Raw genomic sequence first — 21,688 nt, forward strand, 5'->3', positions numbered from 1 at the left:
ATTAGTCTTAAAGATTTTTTTACATTTTTTTATTCTTTGATATACTCATAGCATAGCACTATTGCTAATGTTCTGTGGCAATGTAATGCTATATTATAGACTCATTAGTATTTAAATTAGTATTCAAATGCATTTAAGATCTTTTAACTCATTTGATATCAAATACATTTAACAGCTTTATTATTTATTTTATAGGAGCTGCTCACAAGGACATTTAGTTGTATGTGGAATAGAAGTGGGATTTTTAATTATTTGTAAGTTGTATTTTATGAGGTCAGTCAACATGCTCTGCTCAGTATTCACATAATTTAATAACAACTACAGCAGGGTGATCCTTGTCCAGGTCATCCTCATAACACTGACACTTCAGACCAGGAGACATGTGTTCTTCTCCTTGTCTGTTCACACACTGTGTGTGAGGTTGTTGTTTAAAGAGTGTGTAACAAGGTGCACATTCACAGCGCGGAACCTACTGTATGCCGTGTGTATGCATGTGTGTGTTTGGCCCTTGACAAGGCTAAGTACTGAGGCATGAGAGTGTGGAATTTGGCCCTCTCTTGCCAACATTGGTGCTGGAGCCAGACGGACTGCACCAATCAGCTGTGGATCAAACACACACGCATGCACACACATTCATTTATTCTGTACAAAAACACCTTGCATATTCGCATTCACATAATGACTCAAATGAACATGTGGATGTCCGCCAGAACCGTATTAAAATGCAGGTATGATTGTGATAGTGTATCGGAGCAGATAAAAAGCTGATATGATTCGTACGCAAAATGAATCTAAAAGGAAATGGGTGTTAATAATTGACTGAAAGTACAAAGTCTGCTAAAACCGGCGACCTGAGCACTGACGCATGCTAGTACTGCAGAGAGTGCTGTTTTACAGCCATGCCAGTGTAGTAATCTCTGTTATTGCTCTTATTAGCTTTCTATAATGACATATTGTGATTGATCCATAAGGAATGCAGTTAGCTTAGGAGTTGTATGATTTTATTGTACTCTTCTCTATGTAAAATCAATGGGGAAATTGAATGGAAAATTTGGCCTAGGGGAATGTAGAGGATAATGAGTACCTGTAGGAAGCAGTTTCTATTTATTTCCGTACTAACAGGGTTACAGGAAATGGACAAGAGCGACCTGTGGATGCCACTCTTTCCTAATTTCAATTCAAAGGTCCTTTCACAGAGAAAGTGCATGCGCTTCCAGATGGGTTGGGGGGCGGTGTGGGTAGACGGATTTGTGCATAGAGAAATATGTTTTCAGTGTGCGGCTGGCTCCAGGCCCATGTCTTTCTGTTTGCCAAGTCTAGACAGGCAGTATAAAGCTCAAGCTCAGGGTCTTAAGGTGAGACCAATAGGGGTCAGAGGCAACCTAATGTTATGTTTTCACCATTTACTGACGATAAGAAAAGGCAGGAGTGGTGTAAAACAGAATGCAACACTTTAACATACATCTCACAAAATACACAGCTGTATGAGGATGAGCTGTAGAGTGACTCTCTTGCAGCGGGATTTCAACTCAATGCCTGATTGTGATTTGTACATTCTGTGCCTTCCAGTCATGTAGGCATTAACAGAGCATGGCATTGGTTCTCAGCTCAGTTTGAGGTTTGGCATGTTGGGCACCTGAAAGGCTGATCTACTAAACCTCCATTGCTTAGACAAGGCCAAGCCTTGAGAATACATTATGGTCCATAAAATTTGAGCTCACTATCGAAAATTTCTGAAATAATTGCAATGATATAACATTAAAGGTCTTGAAAGAAGCTTACATCATTTGTAACTTACTTGATTTGTAACTATAACTTGAAAATATCTTCATTAAAAATTTACATTTACACAGCATAACATGCCCGTAAATGGGCGATTTTAATAGTGTGTTCAAAGTTCACAGGGCATTTTCTGGTGCTCAGCTATGTGTTAAGAAAGTGTTCAAGTGAGTTGATGCACACAGTATCTGCCAATATCAACAAATCAGCCATAACATTAAAAACACAGACAGGTGAAGTGAATAACACTGATAGTCTCATTGCAGTGGCATCAATTGTCAGTCAGTTCTCAAAATTGTGCTGGAATCTGAACGACTGACAAGGGACAAATTGTGATGGCTAGATGGCTGGGTATTGTGGGGGTATTCCTGGGGTCCAGTAGATAGTACCTACTACTGTAAGGGCTAATGGCTATTGTAGTACAAATTGCTGAAAAGGTTAATGCTGGATATGGTAGAAACACCCAGTGTGTTACAGATTGTTGTGTATGAGTCTGTATACAGTAGCTGCAGACCAGTCATGCAGAGTGTCCACAGCCAAAAGCACCTACAATAGGCACATGAGCATCAGAACTGAACCATGGAGCAATGGAAGAATATGGTATGGTCTGATGAATCATGTTTTTTAGAGGAAATTAAATATTTTCAAATAAAATGCTCAGTCTTAATTATTACACACTGAAAAGGCAAACCTGGTTGTAAAAAGGTCAAAACTGTGAACTATGCTCTATACTCTCACTGCAGGCTGTGTTTAGTAATAGTAGGACGTTTTGTCAATTTGTATGACGAAATAAGGACACTGGGAGGTGATGTCACCGTCATGGATTGTCCCGGTCTGTGTGTAACAGCTTAAATCCCATCCATCTAACTGCTCTCATGTCCCTACCACCCCGCCCCCAATTCCCACCAGTCTCCCTATGAAACTATTGAGTGATGTCACCCATTTGGATGGGCAGCTCTCCAATCTGCTGATGTGTATAAGTGAGACCTGAAGCATGCATTTATTTATTTTTATTTATTTATTTTTTAAACCAACAACAGACTGCAATGTCCATGTTCACTTTAGTGCAGTGATGTCAAAGATGTTTAATAAAGCTGGACAGACATGTTGTTCATTGAGGCGAGATATCTGAACTGTTGTCCTCCAGCATGTGGACGGCTATTGAATGACACTGTTGAATTGTAAGTGCCATGACATTAATCATTACACTTCTTTACAGTGAATAGCATAAGACCATTTATTAGTCCACAGTGGCATGTTTTGTTCCAGTGTACATAAGAATGCTTGTGTCAGTTCCTGTGAAGGAGAATCTTTGTTTAAGCACAGAGGTTAATGACAAGCTTGAGACTAGCTTTTGTTAAAGATATGTCAGGAACATGTTATGGCCTGTGTAGTGCTTTTGCAAGCTCTTAAAATAGCAGCACTTGGCTGTCTGATTCTGATTGAAGTGTAAAGTATGTTTTTTTGTGGATTGATGTTTGCATTTAGTTCATTAACATTCATTCATCTTTAGTAATCGTTTAATTTTGGTGTCACTGTGAATCTGAAGCTTGGGCATAAAACCAGAATACACTCTGGATGGGATGCCAGTCAGGATCACAGAACACAGTGAACACACATATTTAGACACCTATTCACAGTAGCCTTGCTAATCCAATCGAGGACAAGTTTTTGGAAGGTGGGAGGAAAGTAAAGCCCCTGGAGGAAACTCACATAAACACAGAAAAGATGTATAAAACTTCACACAGACAGTAATGTAAATGATCTGAAAATGGTCATTCAGAATAAATGGATTCATATTTGGTTACATGCCTAATGTTTACACGTGTTCTCTTCACTCTGATGACAGCAATTATACACTACTTCAGTCTTATTCTCTATACTGTATCTGCCTTGGGCTAGCAGCACTGAGAACTCCTATCAATCTAAGCACAGCACACAGGTCAGGTGACATCTGTCTTTAAATACAGTTTATGACTCTTAACCTTAATTCATTAATAGCTTGTCTCTTATCAGCTCGCCTTTTCCTGTCTGTATTAACCAGTTTATTTTGCCCTGATTACACACAGTTTGTTTCAATGCGCCTTTGTTTGACTTGTCACTTATTTGTCATTATGTAGAACAAGATAATGGATTTGATAGGATATAGAAGTTAAAAAAAAACTGCCACAGAGGTGCGCACACACACACGCTCACACACACACTCCTTGTCCCTATGCTGCTCAGACATGCAGGTCTAAGACAGTGACATTAAGAGCAATAATGTCAGGAGTCAGTCAGACATTAAAATCACAGTCAGAGAGGAATCACTAAGTGCTTTGGGGAGCTGAGGGAAGAAGAGGTCTCATTAGAGCCTGAACCTCAGAGCCGTGTGTGGAATCCCTCTGGAAAGCACACAGACACCACTTTATCTCCAAACGCTCGTGACTTTTCCCTACTCCTCAAGAAACTGTAATGGTAGCTTATCAGGGTATTGTTTGCGCTATTGTTTAAGTGTTCCAATAGATACAGCTACTGCACACAGCAACATGTTGCTCTGCATCTTTTGCTTTCTCACACACAGGTAGATGGTTGTTGAGTTTATCGCAGAGGCCCCATTAATTAGCCTAATTAGTCTTGCCATGGGCAATAAGGGCCTGATAGTGGCTGACGGTCTCCGGTTCGCACGCCCAGGCTGGCCGTTTACTCTGGCAGATACGTTTGTGTGTGCTAATCACCCACATCCATCACCTCGCCCTACTGCACTGAACTGCTGTTTGCTGTTGCATTAGAGCAGTGTAATCTAGATCAGCTCTATCTGAGTGAGCATTCGTGCGTATGTGTGTGTGTGTGTGTGTGTGTGTGTGTGTGTGTGTGTGTGTGTGTGTGTGTGTGTGTGTGTGTGTGTGTGTGTGAGCGAGAGAGAGAGAGAGAGAGAGAGAGAGAGAGAGAGAGAACGATAGCAAGATCGAGAGCAAGCCTGGAGGGCCGCCTACGTGTGGACTTATAACAAATAAACATGGATTATTTAATTAATCTAAAGGCATGTTGACATTCAAACTATTTGAATATACAGATGTTTAATTTGGGGTTTTTTTTTTTTTTTTTGGATTTCTTAAAAACTAAAATAAAAAAACACTTTATACAGTTATATATTTTAAAATGTTATGCACAAACAGTTCCCGATAAAGTCTCCTAACTTGCTTCCAGTTTTAAAGGTATAGGTCCGGATCCTGAGCAGATTTCATTACTGACCAAACAAATGTACGAGTTTACGAAATTCAGCAGCTACATTTATATTAAGATTTTGTAGTTTTGTTTCTCAGTGCACAGAAACATTGAAATCATCATTTGTTGTAATCATCTAAACTCTACAGCCATGTTTTTTTAATACTGTTTATATGCGCAGTATTTTTTATTGAACAATTGTTCAAAAGATGCAAAAGTCTGTTGTGTATACCAAAATACCTGTGAAACCCAGACAGTTTAAAATATGTACAGATTTGTGTTTAGGCTTGAAAGATGATTCAAAGACCTTAAACTTTCTTTCTTATTCAGTTTTTTAACCTCAATAAAGTACCAAATGAACTTTTAGGTATTGCTGCTTGCTCAGCCTCTCTGCTCCTAATGCTTCCTGTTTCAGTTGTGTGGTCCGTCCTGAAGAAAGCCTGCACTGCTCACTTTGAAGACCCCCCCATTCTACCCGCCCAAATTCCCACACTCTGCATCTCTATCCCTTTTTATCCTGCTTTCCCCTCTCTCTATCCTCCTGTATCATGCACTCTGTCTTTCTTCCTCAGCTCTTTCATCCAGGGAATCATCTCTTTAGCACCTCTTTAACATACCAAAACACTCCTTCATTTCCACATGTTTAAAGCGCCATCAATGCTAATTGCGCCCGGGCCCTGTGCAAAGCCCCCCGACCAGTTTGTGTTTGGCCACTCGGTCAGGGGCCTGTGTGTTAGCCGGATGTGCGTTAAGCAGCTCTGCCCGCCTCTGCCCCCTGACCCTCTCGAGTTTGCCATCACCATGGAGCTGGTCGGAGCGATGGAGTGCTAAGTGGCAGCTGTGGAGGACCCGGGCTGCATGGGATGAGCTGTTGCCAGGTCTCTGTTTACTGAGCCAATTCTCTTTAGTTAAATGAGGGGATTCATCACAGCAGCCTGTGTGATATTGTGTGTCCTTTCTGGTCAGTTGGACTAAGCAAGTGACTGTGTCCTAGCAGCTGGAGGGCAGGAGCTTTGAAATTCTGAGACGGTTCATTCATTTTAATACATTCTGTTTATTGAGGGTAAAATATGTATATACACATGCTTTCAGTTTCTATGCAGGTACATATACACAGGAAATTAGCACCTTTTATCAGTTGCAGGAGCTTTTATTGAACCTACAACAGGAATAATTCAGCATACAAAAATACAGTTGCTTGTCCAAAAAGTCCACATTGTTGTTTTTTTTTGTTGTTTTTTTTGTTTTTTTTTTGTGCCTTTTGTTTTGGCCCTTTTCATCTCATTCTTAGTTGACTGCCAGCTTCACATTAATTCTGCTTTTAATTTTCATATCTCTTGGAATACTTTGTGGGGAATTTCAAATTTCTACAATGCTTTACCAACCAATGGAAGAATGCATGTCATGTTAGAAATAATAGAGTTGTCATTAAAGAGTCATTAAAAGCTAAAGGATCAGAAAACAATAGATCAATGTTCTGGAAAAAAAACATTAAGTGGCTTTTACATATCATAAACCACAGAAAGTGAGTGAGTGAGTGAGTGAGTGAGTGAGTGAGTGAGTGAGTGAGTGAGTGAGTGAGTGAGTGAGTGAGTGAGTGAGTGAGTGAGTGAGTGAGTGAGTGAGTGAGTGAGTGAGTGAGTGAGTGAGTGAGTGTGTGTGTGCGTGTGTGTGCGCGTGTGAATATTCTAATTTAAGTAATAACATAAATAAAATAATAAAAGTAATAAATAATAAATAAATAAATAAAAATTTAAATAAAAATAAAATGACAAGCATTGCTGTTATTGCTTAGACATGAAAGCCTAATGACTTAATCCAAAAAGAAAAATGCATGACCTGATGTGTACATTGTGGATTCACAGTTCTGTATACCATCCTGTTGTTTGTGTGTCTGTAGCTACCCATACAGTGAGGACACCAGTCAGGGGAAGCAGTACATGAATACACGATGCCCTGCCTGGTGTGACCGCATCCTCATGTCTTCTTCTGCCAAAGACCTGGTGTTAAAGGTCAGTCCAACCTTAATTAATTCCTCATACAGTTACACAGTTACATGCATTAACCACAAAACATGTTTTTTCCCCCCAATAAAGGCAGTGAAACACAAATCCTCTGCATTGAATTCACTATTTAAAAAATGCATTGATTTTTTTTTCTTTTTGTATTTAAGTCAAGCAGTTTGTGCTGTGCCAGGGTCACAGATGGAGCAGGCACTGAATATGTAAACTTTCATCTGCCATGCAAAGCTCATTGTCCACACTGGCAGAATATACAGGCCTGCTCTCATAGAGTGCCAGGCATGCATGTCTGCTTTATAAAGCTTCATAAGTCTCCATAGAGCTTGGCAGATCTCTGTTACTCTGGCTGCTGTCTCTGAGTCAACTTGCAACCAGCCAGGCCAAGAGCTGCTCTCAGCCATACTAGAACACTAAACTCCTTTACTTTCTTTTCACCTATCTCTGTCTCTAGCTCAAATTAGGCTTGGCATTAACACCCACTTCATGTGATCTGCTTAAAAAGTGTACTTTGAGATGGAAGGCTATTCATAAAATTTATTTTATCTGCCATTTCTATGCACCACAAAATTTTAGGGACCGCTTGTAAAAAATATTTCATAACTTGAAGAATTTTTAAACCCAATGTCACTTTAACAAAAAAGAAGACCGATAAACAAACAAATTGTTCACATTTAACAGTGTTTTGTAATTAATTAACTTAACACACTAGTAGTGAATTGTTTGATAAAAACCGCCTTTCTCATACTGCCTGTGAGAGACTGTGGTTAAATGACAATGTGGTCTGATAGCTGAATATATGCTGTCAAACTCAAAACATGCCCCTTCTATATCCTATAAACTGATTCTCATGGTCAATAGTGCAGGCTTTAATATACTGATTTAACTGATGTAAGCCAAACACACGATGCTTGAACTAGACAAGCTACCTGGTCGTGAAACACAGCACAAAACATTTTGAAAACAAATGTACAAATGTCCCAGACTACCTCTAGATGTGGTCTGAGCGATTGGATCATAGGCACCATCTGACCCTATTTAGACCGATATTTACCGCTGTCCACTTGTGATCTGATCACATGAGACAGATGTTCATAGCTGTCTGAAAGGAGTCTCTGTTAATCCATGTCACTCTGTTTACTTTTTTTGCCTTGAGCTCAAGGATTTCTAACAGTTATGGAAAAGGAGTAGCTTTGACACAATGATGGTTGGTACTGGATGGCAATGTTACAGGATTTTTCCGTAATTTTTTCTTAACACCCCCTTCCCCAATTTTCGCTCTCAGTTCCCTCAGACCAGCTAACTCTCCCCATCACACAAATAATACAAGTCAGGGGAGACATTTGACGAATTATTTCAATTCAACTAAAGTCAATTTATTGCAACCAAATTCTGGCCCAAACTGATAAAAAGATCACAAAATCACCAAAATGTTTAAAGTCTCATTCACAAAAGGATTGGATCCATTTTAACATTACCTGTTAGTTTTTATTCTATAATTGTATTAATTGGTTATTTTATCCTATTTACTCAGATGTCTATTCTTTATTTATGACAATATATGAAATATGATATTTTAGGACCTAGGTTACCAAAATGTTAAGGAAACTGGTTTTTATAACACCTTTTTTTGCGTCTTGTTACTTTGCTAATATACTAGTGTATTAGGCCATAATAATGAGTGACATCAAGACAGATTTTGGAGGGAGAGGCGTTATAGGCAGGCTTATAAGCTGTTTTTTCCCCCACAGACAGGCAAATCTTTACTGCAAGGCACATGCAAAACAACAGCCAGTTAACATGAAAATGCATTTATTTTTTATTATCTATTAAGGAACTTATTCACACTTAATTAGTAGTTTTTCTTAGCTATCTTACAAAAGCCTATTGGGAGCTGAGTCTTTCTTTTTACATCACTTTTCTTTCTTTCTTTCTTTCTTTCTTTCTTTCTTTCTTTCTTTCCTCTCTCTCTCTCTCTCTCTCTCTCTCTCTCTCTCTCTCTCTCTCTCTCTCTCTCTCTCTCTCTCTCACACACAAACACGCACACTCACTCATATATCTCTCTTCATCTCCATTCCCGATCTCTCTCGAAGGCAGAAGTGGTACAGATTGTTGAGACATGGACCTGTAAACAGAGCTGTGTGCAGTGTCATCGATCATGCCGTGCTCCGTTAGCTCTGTGCCGTGTTATTTTCTGCTTGCCGAGCCCTAACACGCTGAAGGTTTGCCTACAGCAGCGGGTAGCGGAGCTTCCACGCTCTGCACCGTAATGAAGGCTCGGTGAAGCGTGCTCGATGCCGCAGCCCTGGCCCCTACCGTAATTTGTTTATCTGTCTAAAGATTACGCAGGCCGAAAATCCCCAATTTTATGCTGCCTTTGTAAATTATCTAGTATCTTTTTGATGAATGTATCTGTGCCACTGGTCGAAAAACACCCTAGCACACAAATGGGAATGTTGAAGCGTAGCCTGAGATGGAAAGGTAGCATTGGTGTGTGTTTGGAGTAGGTGTGTTTTTGTGTTATCAAATTGTAGTGCAAGGATGACCTGCATGCTTCTGTTTTATTGGTTTGAGGTTCATTCAGAATGAATTTTGTGTTTGAAAAGCCCTCTTTAATCACTCTGTTTGAGCACACCTCCGCATTCCCAGATAGGTCAACTGTATTTTCTGAATTTGAGCATGTGCATTCAAAAAGCTTTTAGTTCAGGTTGAAGACCTGCAATCTAAACTATACAAGAACTGAATCCAATAGAATATCCAATTGGGATGTGGTAGAATGGGAGATTCACAGCACCTAGAAAATCTGCAAGAATTGTGTGATGCAATCATGTCAACATGGACTAGAAATTTCAAGGGATGTTTCCAGCATTTGTGGAATTCATGCCAGGAGGAATTTTGAGAGCAAAGAGAGGACAATGCCAATAGTATTATAATGCTCCTAATAAAGTGGTCTGTGAGTGTAAATGCATTAGTATTCACATGGCCTGCTTCATTACATTTATATTAATAATTTGTTTTTAAATTGCTTTTTCTTAATTTGGTCTTCATTTAATGATATGGCTCAGTGGTTTCACTTTACCTACAATGTTACCAGCTGTTTGTTGAAAAACACCACATACGTTAACCCAGATATTTATACTTATACAACGAATATGTGGTGGGGGGGGGGGGCTTTGGGGGGTTTAAGTGCGTTGTCATTTTTTTTTGGTAGTACCTAAGTAGGTTTGTGTACACTTTAGGTAATATAATTTACAGTATTACAAACCAATTTGGAATTTTTGTGTTAATAAATCCACCATATTTGTGCTCTAATGCCAACATTTTTTTATTGTCTATTCACACTGTTAAGGCTTCAGGGAAAATACAGTTATCATTTACTTCTGCTCTGATGTACTAATTGTTTGTGCTTGTTTTAACTTATTGTTCACAGCCAGAGGCTGAGGAGAAGTCAATAACATATGACAATATTGGGCCCAATGTCTGTATGGGGGACCACAAGGTATGTAACTTTGTCTTTGCGATGCATCTGTGTGTAAGTCTTACTGTGACTTTGAGCGTATTGTTTTGAGCATCTGTCTGGCTGCCAAATCTGATCTAGTCCGTGCATCTGATCAACAAATAATCTGTGATTGCAAGTTTGGGTGAGATCCAGTGTGCCTGACTGGGAGAGAGTCTAAATGACTGACTGGGAGAGAGTCTGTTTCCCTGACTGGGAGTGAGTCTGAGGGTCTGACTGGGAGGAAGTTTGTATCCCTGACTGGGAGGGCGTCTGAGGGTCTGACCGGGAGGGAGTCTGTGTACCTGACTGGGAGGGAGTCTGTATGCTTGACTGGGAGTCTGAGTACATGACTGAAAGGGGATTTGAGTGCCTGACTACGAGTGAGTCTACATGACTGGGAGGAAGACTGAGGGTCTGACTGGAAGAGAGTTTTAGAGCCTGACTGAGAGGGAGACTGTGTATTTGACTGGGGGGAGTCTGTGTGTCTGAATAGGAGGGAGTCTTTATCCATGACTGGGAGGGAGTCTGAGAGTCTGACTGGAAGTCCGAGTCCGTCTAACTGAAAGGGAGTCTGTGTGTCTGACTGGGAAGGAGAATAAGTGCTTGACTGTGAGGTTGTCTGAGTACCTAACTTGGAGGGTGCCTATGTGCCTGACTGGGAGGGAGTCTGTTTCCCTGACTGGGAGGGAGTCTGTATCCCTGACAGGGAGGGAGTCTTAGGGTCTGACTGGGATGGAGTCTGTAACCCTGACTGAAAGGGAGGCTGTGTATTTGACCTGGGGGAGTCTGTGTGCCTGACTGGAAGGGAGACTATGTGCCTGACTGGAAGCGAGTCTGTGTGCTTTACTGGAGGGGAGTTTGTGTACCTTAATGTGAGGGAGTCTGAGTTCCTGATTGAATGACAGCCAGTGTGCCTAAATTGGAGGGAGTCTGAGGGTCTGACTGGAAGAGAGTCTGAAAACCTGACTGGAACGGAGTTTTAGAGCCTGACTGAGAGGGAGCCTATGTACATGACTGGGAGGGAGTCTGTGTGCCTCAATGGGAGGGAGTCTGTGTCCCTGACTGGGAGGGAGTCTGTGTCCCTGACTGGGAGGGAGTCTGTGGGTCTGACTGGGAGGGAGTCTGTGTGCCTCAATGGGAGGGAGTCTGTGTCCCTGACTGGGAGGGAGACTGTGTCCCTGACTGGGAGGGAGTCTGTGTCCCTGACTGGGAGGGAGTCTGTGGGTCTGACTGGAAGAGAGTCTTTGGGTCTGACTGGAAGGGAGTCTGACAACCTCACTGGAAGGGAGACTTAGAGCCTGACTAAGAGGGAGTCTGTGTATTTGACTAGGGGGAGTCTGTGTGCCTGACTGGAAGGGAGTCTGTGTGCCTGAATAGAAGGGAGTCTTTGTGCCTACATGAGAGGGAGTCTGAGAGCCTGACTGAGAGGAAGTCTGTTTGTCTGACTAGGAGTCTGAGTGCCTTAAGTGAATGGGAGGGAGTTTGTATCCCTGACTTGGAGGGAGTCTGAGGGTCTGACTGAAAGGGAGTCTATGTATTTGACTGGGGGCCTGAATGGGAGGGAGTCTGTGTGCCTGAATGGGAGGGAGTCTGAGTGCCTGACTGGAAGGGGGTCTGTATGCTTGACTGGGAGTCTGAGTACATGACTGGAAGGGGATTTGAGTGCCTGACTAGGAGTGAGTCTACATGACTGAATGAGAGCCAGTGTGCCTGACTGGGAGGGAGTCTGTATCCCTGACTGGGAGGGAGTCTGAGGGTCTGACTGGAATAGAGCTTTAGAGCCTGACTGAGAGGGATACTGTGTGTCTGACTGGGAAGGAGAATGAGTGCTTGACTGTGAGGTTTTCTGAGTGCATAACTTGGAGGGTGCCTATGTGAGGTTGTGTGGGTGCCTGACTGGGAGGTTGCGTGTGTGTCTGACTGGGAGGGAGACTGTGTGCCTGATTGAGAGGGTGTCTGTCTTCCTAACTGGGAGGGAGTATGTGTACCTGACTGGGAGGTTGTACTGTGTGCCTTTCTGGTATGTGTGTTTCTCTGAGAATATATGGTTGTAAATGTTGGATTGTGAATCTAATTGAATTTCTTTATTTAATTTGCCATATAACAAATTTACATTGAGTTTGTCAGTTAAGCTTAACATTTTTGCTTCCTAAAAAAGAAAGACGGAAAACAAATGGTAAGCAGAAACAGTTTACAGAAAAGATTCATCTCCATCACTGCTTGATTAACCTCATTATGTCTTCCTGATGATATAGTCTGAATTACACTCACCTCCTAAACATCTGCCATTTATATTTTATCGGCTGACTGGGACTTCAAAAAGTTTTTCGAACATAGTCTTGCACATGGTTACACTGTAATTTGCCAAAATGTTGATATTTATTGAAAATATAGCTGTTAAAATGTTACATATGAGCCCAAATTGTGCATGGAGACTACAGAGCTCTCTATTTGTTAAACATTTGTGTGTGTGTGTGTGTGTGTGTGTGTGTGTGTGTGTGTGTGTGTGTGTGTGTGTGTGTGTGTGTGTGTGTGTGTGTGTGTGTGTGTGTGTGTGTGTGTGAGAGAGAGATACAGTCACAGAAATTATGCATGAGCCACACACAGCCATCAACAGCACAGTCACCTCTGCTTTGGAAATAGGGAAAAGCTGAAAGTATCTTATGTGCACACATTGAAGCGTCAAATCTGACTTAACTGTTACTGATCCCTTTATGTGTGTGTGTGTGTGTGTGTGTGTTTCTGTATGTTTTGCAGCCTGTTTTCCTGTCCTTTCGATTAACCACAGGGGCAGGTAAACCTAATGCAAATAAGCACAAGTGTTGTGTCATGCAGTGATGTGGTAAATATTTTTTCTTTCATTATTTTTTTTATTTTATTTTTATTTATTTATTTATTTTTAAATCACGCCATATATTAGCGTTTAAGCAGTTTGTAATGACCATGTGTGACACCTCTCTCTCTCTGTGCGCATGTGTGGGCGCATGTGCGTGTGGGCGTGTGTGCGTGCGTGTGTGTGTGTTGTCTAGATAAATGCTGCCAAAGAATGGAGGGGATTTCACCACAAGAGACCCTGTGAGAAACTCAGAGACAGCTGGATACACACACTCTCTCACACACACTCTCAGAAAACCCTGATAAGACTTTTCAGCAGGACTGACCAGTCGTATTGAAACAAGTGCAAGCCATCACACCGAAAGATATGGCATCATGTGCACAAGCGTGATATAAGATTCAGGAACACACACGAATGTCAAGCACACAAACACAGCTTATACCACACACTTCTCTTGTTGGACACTTTTCCTGCAACCTTTTCCCAGAACACCAACACACGGACAAACAAGTTAAAGGACAACTCTTCTTATATGACATAGCCTTGTTTCCAAAACTCTAATAGAAAAATCAGAAGTACTACATATTTTAAAGACAATACTTACGATTTTTAGATATGCCTCTACATTATAAAAGATACTTCCTAACTTGTGTAAGATGTTTTAAGAAGTGCAATGCAAAAAAAAAATGTTGTATATGTATAGTGTTAGGTTTATTTGTACATTGGATAATTATATAGTGGTGTTGATGTTTTTTAGTGCTGTTTTCTTTCTATTTTGGCAAGCTTGTGCAGTCTCTCTATCTCTCTCTCTTTCTCTCTCTCTCTCTCTCTCTCTCTCTGTCAGATTAGATTAGGTATTTTTCATTTAATTTCATTTCAACAATTGACATTAGTTTGCTTTATTTCCTTTCCTTGCTTTGATGTGGGAGCCTCGTGTGCCATTTTTCTGCCATTCTCCAAGTCTCATTTTATATACTGTACTTTTTAAAGAGATGATAATTTATTATTCTTACCAAAATGATTACACTGAGGTGTGGATAGAAACTTGCCACTTGTCAGCTGAAACGTTTGAATAGTTAGTTATATATTAAAACACATCATCTGAAGTGCACCTTTTTTTTTTTCTTTTTTTTTTGCAGTCATATGATTTTATCGTAGCCTGAGCTATCTGAGCTATTCTAACCAGTGTCATAGGCCATGCAAGTAGCTATATAAGATATTGTTTCATATAGCAGTCTCACTTGGTTAATGCATTATTATTCTTATCCTAACTTATTTCTGTGTAATAATATGGTTCTGAATGTGATATTTTAGATAGGCTTGGGTATCTTTAAAACATGTAAACTTACTTTTTTTTTTTTTTAAGATTTTTGTTTGTTTTTTTTTTTGTTTGTTTGTTTTCTTTTGTTACTGCGTCATGGTGCCAAGTATTGTACACAGCAGACAAATGTGTGTTTAAGAGTTTGTGCAGTCGGTAGGAGGAAACCGGTCGCTGTAAACCGCGCACTATTGGACCGAATAGTGATAGTAAATACCACGCTAGGCTGTTTTGAAACACACTTTAGTGTGGTGTAGTGCGCGGTTTGGGACGCGGCCTGAGTTGCTCCGTCTATTTCACCGTTAATCCGCTTTCACAGCTCGTTAGAGCTTTAAAATGGCGATTAGCAGTCGGCCGACGTTTCCTCATAACGATTTTAATTTAGTACACTACATAGTTCAGCAGGTAGTCTGATATTTGGATGTCCTTTTTTCTCATTTGAATCACCGTAAGTGAGAATGAATTCATGTCGTCGTAAGAGTGGCTTCCCAAACTGGCATAGCAGACTAAATAGTGTCAAATTAGTGCTCTAACTCAAATGTGACATAACCTACGACACTGCAGGTCTCTTTATTTAATAAATGTGAGCGTTTGGGGGAAAACAGGGCGTTATTTAGACGACACGAATGTATTCTATCAGCCAAAAATTTCAACGTACTGTTTAGTAGTAGCCTACTATTTAGTACGGTAGTATGCCATTTTGGATTCTGCTCAATAACCTTTCCCCTTTGCGCCGGTCACGTGATGCGGTGTGTTCCCTATGTCCCTATGTAATAGCATATAGAGATTGAGCTCCATGGGTGGCCTGCTGGCCCCTTCAAGCAATAAAACCATTAGAACTGAACAAGTGTTTGTCATTACTGCCACACAGTCATAACACACTACAAGTATAGTTTTAGTTGGTTTTTATGTTTTATGTTTTATAAATAAATTTAAATATATATATATATATATATATATATATATATATATATGTGTGTGTGTGTGTGTGTGTAATATAGAATATAGATAATATATTATAAATATATATATATAATATAGAAAATGCAAATATATATGCGCAAAGTTATTAAAAGTATTAAAATTATAACTCACCGCGATATCTTAAACACAGCAATTTGGATTGGATGGTTGTTTGACAACCATTAGCTCCTCCCGCAATCACGTCGTGTCATTTATCCCTTAAAATGATTGTTTCCTAAATGTCAGCGTCATTATGATTTACATGTCAGTTTGCTTTGGAAACCTAATAAACCTCGTTCGCACTTGGAAACACACGAGAGTAAATTGTACTTTTTAAAAAGTTTAAAAGTTTCCTTAAAATTGGAAATCTAAATTTCTTGATATGCATTAATGAAGATTTATTTATAAATGTTATGTTTATTCTTACACCTGTTTAGAGGCATGTTCTAGTGGAATTTCCACTTTTTATACTTACCATTAAAAAAAAATAAAATAAAAAACAACACGATCACTTTTACTCTTGTAAACTATAAATATATTTACAGAAATAAGCTGTTCTATAGTCCTAAAAGTATTTGAGTCTTCACAGTGAATTTAACATTTTAATCCTAACATAATCGAGACTTGTTTTTATAGTTACACATTTAATTTTATTTAATTGATTTAATCTTATTTGCATAAATATTTTTAAGTTCGAATATACAAATATTTTCAGCATCAACCAAGATTGACTGTAATATCTATTCACCTGTAAAGCCCTAGTCATTTGTTGCCCTGGAACACTGTGTTGAATTCACATTGTTAGTAATCTCTCTCTCTCTCTCTCTCTCTCTCTCTCTCTCTCTCTCTCTCTCTCTCTCTCACACACACACACACACACACACACACACACAACCACCGTTAAACGGTTAGAGTCACCCCGCAGCCAGAAACTTCAAAAATAGAGTTGAAAAACGAAATGTTTTTGTCTGTACTGAACCTACAACAAACCTGTTGCCTTTAGTTTTTACATTTATTTGCAACGCTGGCAGCTCCAGTATCCATCTTGACCATTTCGTGCTGAATCAAATCTCAACGCACTGTTGTGACTTAGTTTGGGAGTTGTGGACATCAATTGTGCGTGGATGTTTTGCATTGTGGGTTATAATGTGATGTGGATGCATCCAGTATCAATTGTCCACTGGGAATTCAGACCATACAAATTGGATGCATCACAAAGAGTCCACTACATTTAGATACTGCAATGTTCACCTAGATTTCTATCTCCTGAAAACGAATATGCAGAATTTTCAGTATGTGTATTTATTTTATTTCTTCAATAAATAAATCATGATGATTTTGTAGGTTTTGTTAAAGTTCAGCACCCTAAACAAATATTAGTTCTAAAATAATTATGGAACCTATAATTGTGATATCTTTTGTAGTGATTAAATCCCTCTCATTAAGATTAACATGCAGTCACATGCCTTGAGTGCTCACTCTAAAATCCACCTCTGTAGCCAGATACCCACATTTGTGTAGCAGGTTCCAAATGAGCCTCATCTTCACATTCAGCCTCATCTTCACCTTTTGTAAATTAAACCTTTTCCCACGTGTCACCTGTTGCACGATAATGTATTTATTAATATGAACTAATTATCTGAAAAACTGTAAATACAACAAGCTAATTCCCTTTAGTTGTGGGCAATAAGTGACTTAACAGCCGTTGATAGAGTCATATTACAACAATTAATTTATCGATTGTTATATCTGATATCTATATAGTCTTCCAAAGCTAAAGACAGCAAAAAGTCCAATGACTAAGTCTTACTGTTTCTTGTGATATTAGATTTAAGGCAAACTATTTACATTGCCAACATTTGAAGACATGACGAAATGAACTCTATTGAGACATATTTAAAACATAAGCTTGTTAAATAATTTATTGATAATACAAAGGTTTTCTTACTTCAGCACGGAAGCAATAATATTCTCTTAATTCAGCATTTAACCCTCCATCTGGATGTGTTTTTACAGAGGTAGCTCTAAAACTTAAAGTCCTTTTAAATGAAAAGACCCGGCCGGAGAGCTTACTGTTAAAACTGTTAGAACAAATTCTATTTACATGATAATTTACAGCCGGTGGACTTGTATGCGGAATAGTCGTAAAACTTGGAAAAGTAGTGAAAGACTTGGTTATTCAGAAGGGAAGTGAGATTTCTGCCACAGGAGAGGATGAGTGCGCAGTGGTGATGTCCATTTGGCGGCTAAATAACATAATTTACTCGGTAGAAAATATATACATCTGAGATCCGCTTGCGGCAGCAGTAGGAGGCTCAGAGGCCCACTGTTTACCCTGCTTAAGTTTTTTTTGAATGTTCCTCAGCTATTGGAGAAAAGTCTGTGCTCAGCATCACAACGTGTCCGAGCTGCTGTTGCTCGGGCTCATAAGCGCCAGGCTCGCCGACTTGTGCTTTTTCAGCAGTCTCGTAATTTTTTCGTCGTCTGAGTTGGGGTCCAGCGGCTTGTTGTACTCGTCATCGTCCTCGTTGTCCGAGCTCTCCTTCATCTTCTCCGTTTCCGAGTCGTGTTTCTTTTTGGCGGTGGCCATTTCCGCTGCGTGCTTCTTGCGCCACTTGGTTCTCCGGTTCTGAAACCAGACCTGTTGGTGAAGAGAGATTATGACGTTATATACGTTCAATATTCTACACGGAGAGTTTGAGAGAAAATAAATAAATAAATATGAAAAAATATATATAATATTAATATTATAATATATGATTTAATAATATAAGCCTAATCACAATTAGTTTTATGGTATTGTGTTTTAAATAAACCTTTATTTACATGCTCTCTAAATTACAACTTCAAAACAACAACAACAATAATAATAATAATAATAATCATAATTCTTAAAAAATAATTTATTATTATTATTATTATTATTATTATTATTATTATTATTATTCGGGTAAATATGTACAGATTTTTCAATAGTGTGACTTTAATTCTTGCATGCAGGCTTGTATTTTTTAAAAGGCCGCCAAGACATTAACGCCAATTTTTAACTGAAACTTTTAATATTAGTAATATTAAAAAACTTAAAAAACTTTTGCCTTGTCCGTACCTTGACCTGACTCTCGGTCATTCCCAGTGAGTAAGCGAGACGCGCTCTCTCAGGTCCTGCCAGGTATTTGGTCTGTTCGAAGGTTTTTTCCAGCGCAAAAATTTGTTGTCCCGAAAAAGTTGGTCTGGAGTGTTTCTTTTTCCCGTCTTTGTCCAACATTATATTTGCTTGTGCTGAAAGAGACAAAATGTTGGGTCTTAGTTAGGTTTGTAAGTTTGGTTTTAAAAAGTTGTTAATTTTAGAGGCCTTGATTTGAATCAGTCCTGTCCACTGTGTGTAAAAGGCTGCTTATAGAACAGCAATCACAAATCATGACTTTAGTATTATAAGGTCTTATTTCCCATTTATTACAAATATGCCTTATAATAATACTACAGCTACAAAATGTGCATGTTATCGTTCTTGTGAGGTTGAAAAGTTGACATAAATGTATTTTTAGCGTTCGTTTGTGTTTATTTGTAAATTAAATGATGGGGATTTTGCAATGCATTTCTACTCAACAAAATTAAACCAAACAACGATCAACTAAACTCCTGTGCGCTCTATTAGTTTGTGTAATTTGCATATTAATTTTTTTGGGAAGTATGTAAGAAAGTGTGAAAAGGTAGTTAGTCCTCTCACCCTGACACGGTAGTCGTGGCTCCCTCCACGGGGAACTCTGCACCATTCCCGGCCAAAAGATAGGCGCTCTGCCCGGGAGCTCCGCCAGCGGCTTCGGGTAGCGCGACATGGCAGCGGGGTTAAAGTACATTCCAGCGGACGTGGCCAAGCCGTTTATCCGCGGAAAGGTGGAGAGAAGTTGTCCCGCCGTGGTGATCGGTCTTCCCAGGATATCACTAATTCCGTGCGGTGTTCCCAGAGGGAGCTGTGAGCTGAGGCTGGTGAGTGAGGGAGCCTTGAAGCCCGCGGGATTCTGCAGCGTGTAGGGGAACAGTGAGCTCTTCATCTCGGTCATGCTGTGAAGCGCAGCCAGTGGCGTGCTGCCCAACACGAAAGCACTCTGCCTATTAGCATCCATTTGCCCCACCGCTAACATTTGTGTGCATGAACCACGGAGTGAGCGCGTAAAAACTCAACACCAAACAAAACCTTAAAGGGCTAAACGAAGTGCCAGCGGGACAACTGCAAGTGCCCACAATTCAAGTCAAGTTGTGTAAGTTTATCCAAGACGAAGTGCTGGTGATCAGACTAGAAACAAAAGTTTTAAATAAAGCAAAACAACAGAAATGTATGCCCGAGTGTCGGGCGAGTCCCCGGTCAAAAGTGTCTGCAGTTCAGTAAGTGTTATCTGAGCGTGCACCGATCCACAATCCGCTCCGCAGTCGGAAGTTGGAGGTCGTGTGTAATATATTTCGCGTCTGATGGCGCGCGCGCATTTGTTCGACTCACTTTGGTAAATTGACTCTCTGTTATGATGCTCGAGGAGACGGAGCCTCTGATAACCGCGCAGCCACCTGAACGCGCGTATTTCCCATTGGACAGGGGCTAAGTGAGGGCGCGCTGTGATTGGAGGGCAAACAGCGGGACGCTCCGCGTGCGCGTCACTTGAACAAAGCTGCACTCTATCAAGGTCTTATTGTAGCACTATTAGTGACGCATCATACTGTAGAAAATCATTGTTTCCAGATTTGACAAAAAGACACATTTACTCTATGACCCATTACAACTGACAATGTAAGTACATTAACCTCGATACCACTGTGCTGTGTGACCATTTTACTGGTGCTAATGAAGTAAGCAGGAGACTGCATTTTCAGCTCTTTTTTGTTTGCTGGGATTTTTTTCAACTCTATTTACAAATGTTTAATTAAATGGAATGATTTCATTACAGATGTCAAATAAAAAAGCAAACCCTTCTGTGTTTTTTTTGCATCGGTTTGTGTCAAAGCAAGCTGATTCTTCTTGTTGATGGCTATCAAAGATTTTGTTCTGGATCAAAACTGATATCCAGTCTAGTCAGCAATGAGTAATTGTACCTACTGAGATTTCCTCGGAACATTTGCTTCATTAATTAAGGCTTATTGACACCAATTGTTTCTTTCTCATCCCAAAGCGTAAACATGCGTAAAATCCCATTAGCTATGCTGTATGCCAGTTAGCTTTATTAGCTGTAGTGCAGCATTTATTAAACTTTTTAGAATTTTTGTATATTTAATACTTTGGTTCACTAACAACAACAGCATATAATAATAATAATAATAATAATAATAATAAGAAGAAGAAGAAGAAGAAGAAGAAGAAGAAGAAGAATATACGCTGATAGACAACAAACACAACGACAACAACTATAAAAATAGGCTATTTTATTAAATGGAGCAGATGGCGATTTAAATACTAATGTCTAATAAGAATGTGATTTACCAATGAAATAGTGATAATTGGCCATGCTTGAGTGTTAAAGTGTTAATTTAAAACATTTAAGAATGTAACAAATAGTATGTGATACTCAAAATAGCATGCAAATAAAATGCCTTAAATTATTCGAAAATAGTGTGTAATAATGTTTTATTATTTTAAAAAAATGTCGCCTAGTTAAAAGGGGATTTTTTTATATTATGGAAAAAATAAATATTATGGGAATGTATATATGCCAATTTACTGGTTCACAAATAGGAATCATATTAGACTTAAAAACACTTTTGTACGTGGATAAGGGCGTCTGCCAAATGCTGTAAAGGTAAATGTAAATATCATGATTTGATTTGATTAATTTTGATTTCATTGATTTGATTTGATTTTGATTAGATGTAATATCGGTACTGTTAGCATGTATGGTCAGCAGCATGGCTTTAGCTGTGAGCCCAGTATTTAAACTGTACATTTAAAGAGGCTGGAGCTCCTGAAATCTAACAATCAATCAACGAGACAAACAGGAGCAGGAAATCCCTATGATAACACATCTGCTACCATTCAACACTACAGCTCTCTCTCTCTCTCTCTCTCTCTCTCTCTCTCTCTCTCT

At 39.5% G+C, this 21,688-nt stretch overlaps 2 protein-coding genes across 7 annotated transcripts in view; one reads left to right on the plus strand and one right to left on the minus strand.

Moving 5' to 3' along the window:
• Positions 1–15,501, plus strand: part of LOC113660971 (inositol polyphosphate-5-phosphatase A) — a 140,425-nt gene extending 124,924 nt beyond the window's left edge. For 4 of the 6 annotated variants that reach the window (XM_047812068.1, XM_027174839.2, XM_027174837.2 and 1 more), the window contains 4 exons: positions 6,887–6,998; positions 10,435–10,503; positions 13,261–13,297; positions 13,533–15,501. In XM_047812068.1, coding sequence (XP_047668024.1) covers positions 6,887–6,998; positions 10,435–10,503; positions 13,261–13,297; positions 13,533–13,582 — 268 coding nt within the window. In that variant the 3' untranslated portion in view covers positions 13,583–15,501. Of the gene's footprint in view, positions 1–6,886; positions 6,999–10,434; positions 10,504–13,260; positions 13,346–13,532 lie in introns of all 6 variants that reach the window. The other 2 variants (XM_047812069.1, XM_027174838.2) reach the window with 1 other exon arrangement.
• A 1,864-nt stretch (positions 15,502–17,365) lies between these two features.
• nkx6.2 (NK6 homeobox 2) lies at positions 17,366–20,206 on the minus strand. Its single transcript, XM_027174842.2, has 3 exons — positions 19,348–20,206; positions 18,727–18,899; positions 17,366–18,261 (listed from the first exon to the last, which is right to left on the minus strand). Exons 1-3 carry the CDS (start codon positions 19,760–19,762, stop codon positions 18,013–18,015), a joined length of 837 nt encoding a protein of 278 aa, XP_027030643.1. The 5' UTR covers positions 19,763–20,206; the 3' UTR covers positions 17,366–18,012.
• Between the last annotated feature and the right edge of the window lie 1,482 nt (positions 20,207–21,688).

Source organism: Tachysurus fulvidraco, chromosome 4 (genome assembly GCF_022655615.1).
Source record: "Tachysurus fulvidraco isolate hzauxx_2018 chromosome 4, HZAU_PFXX_2.0, whole genome shotgun sequence".
NCBI classification, from domain to species: Eukaryota; Metazoa; Chordata; class Actinopteri; order Siluriformes; family Bagridae; genus Tachysurus; species Tachysurus fulvidraco.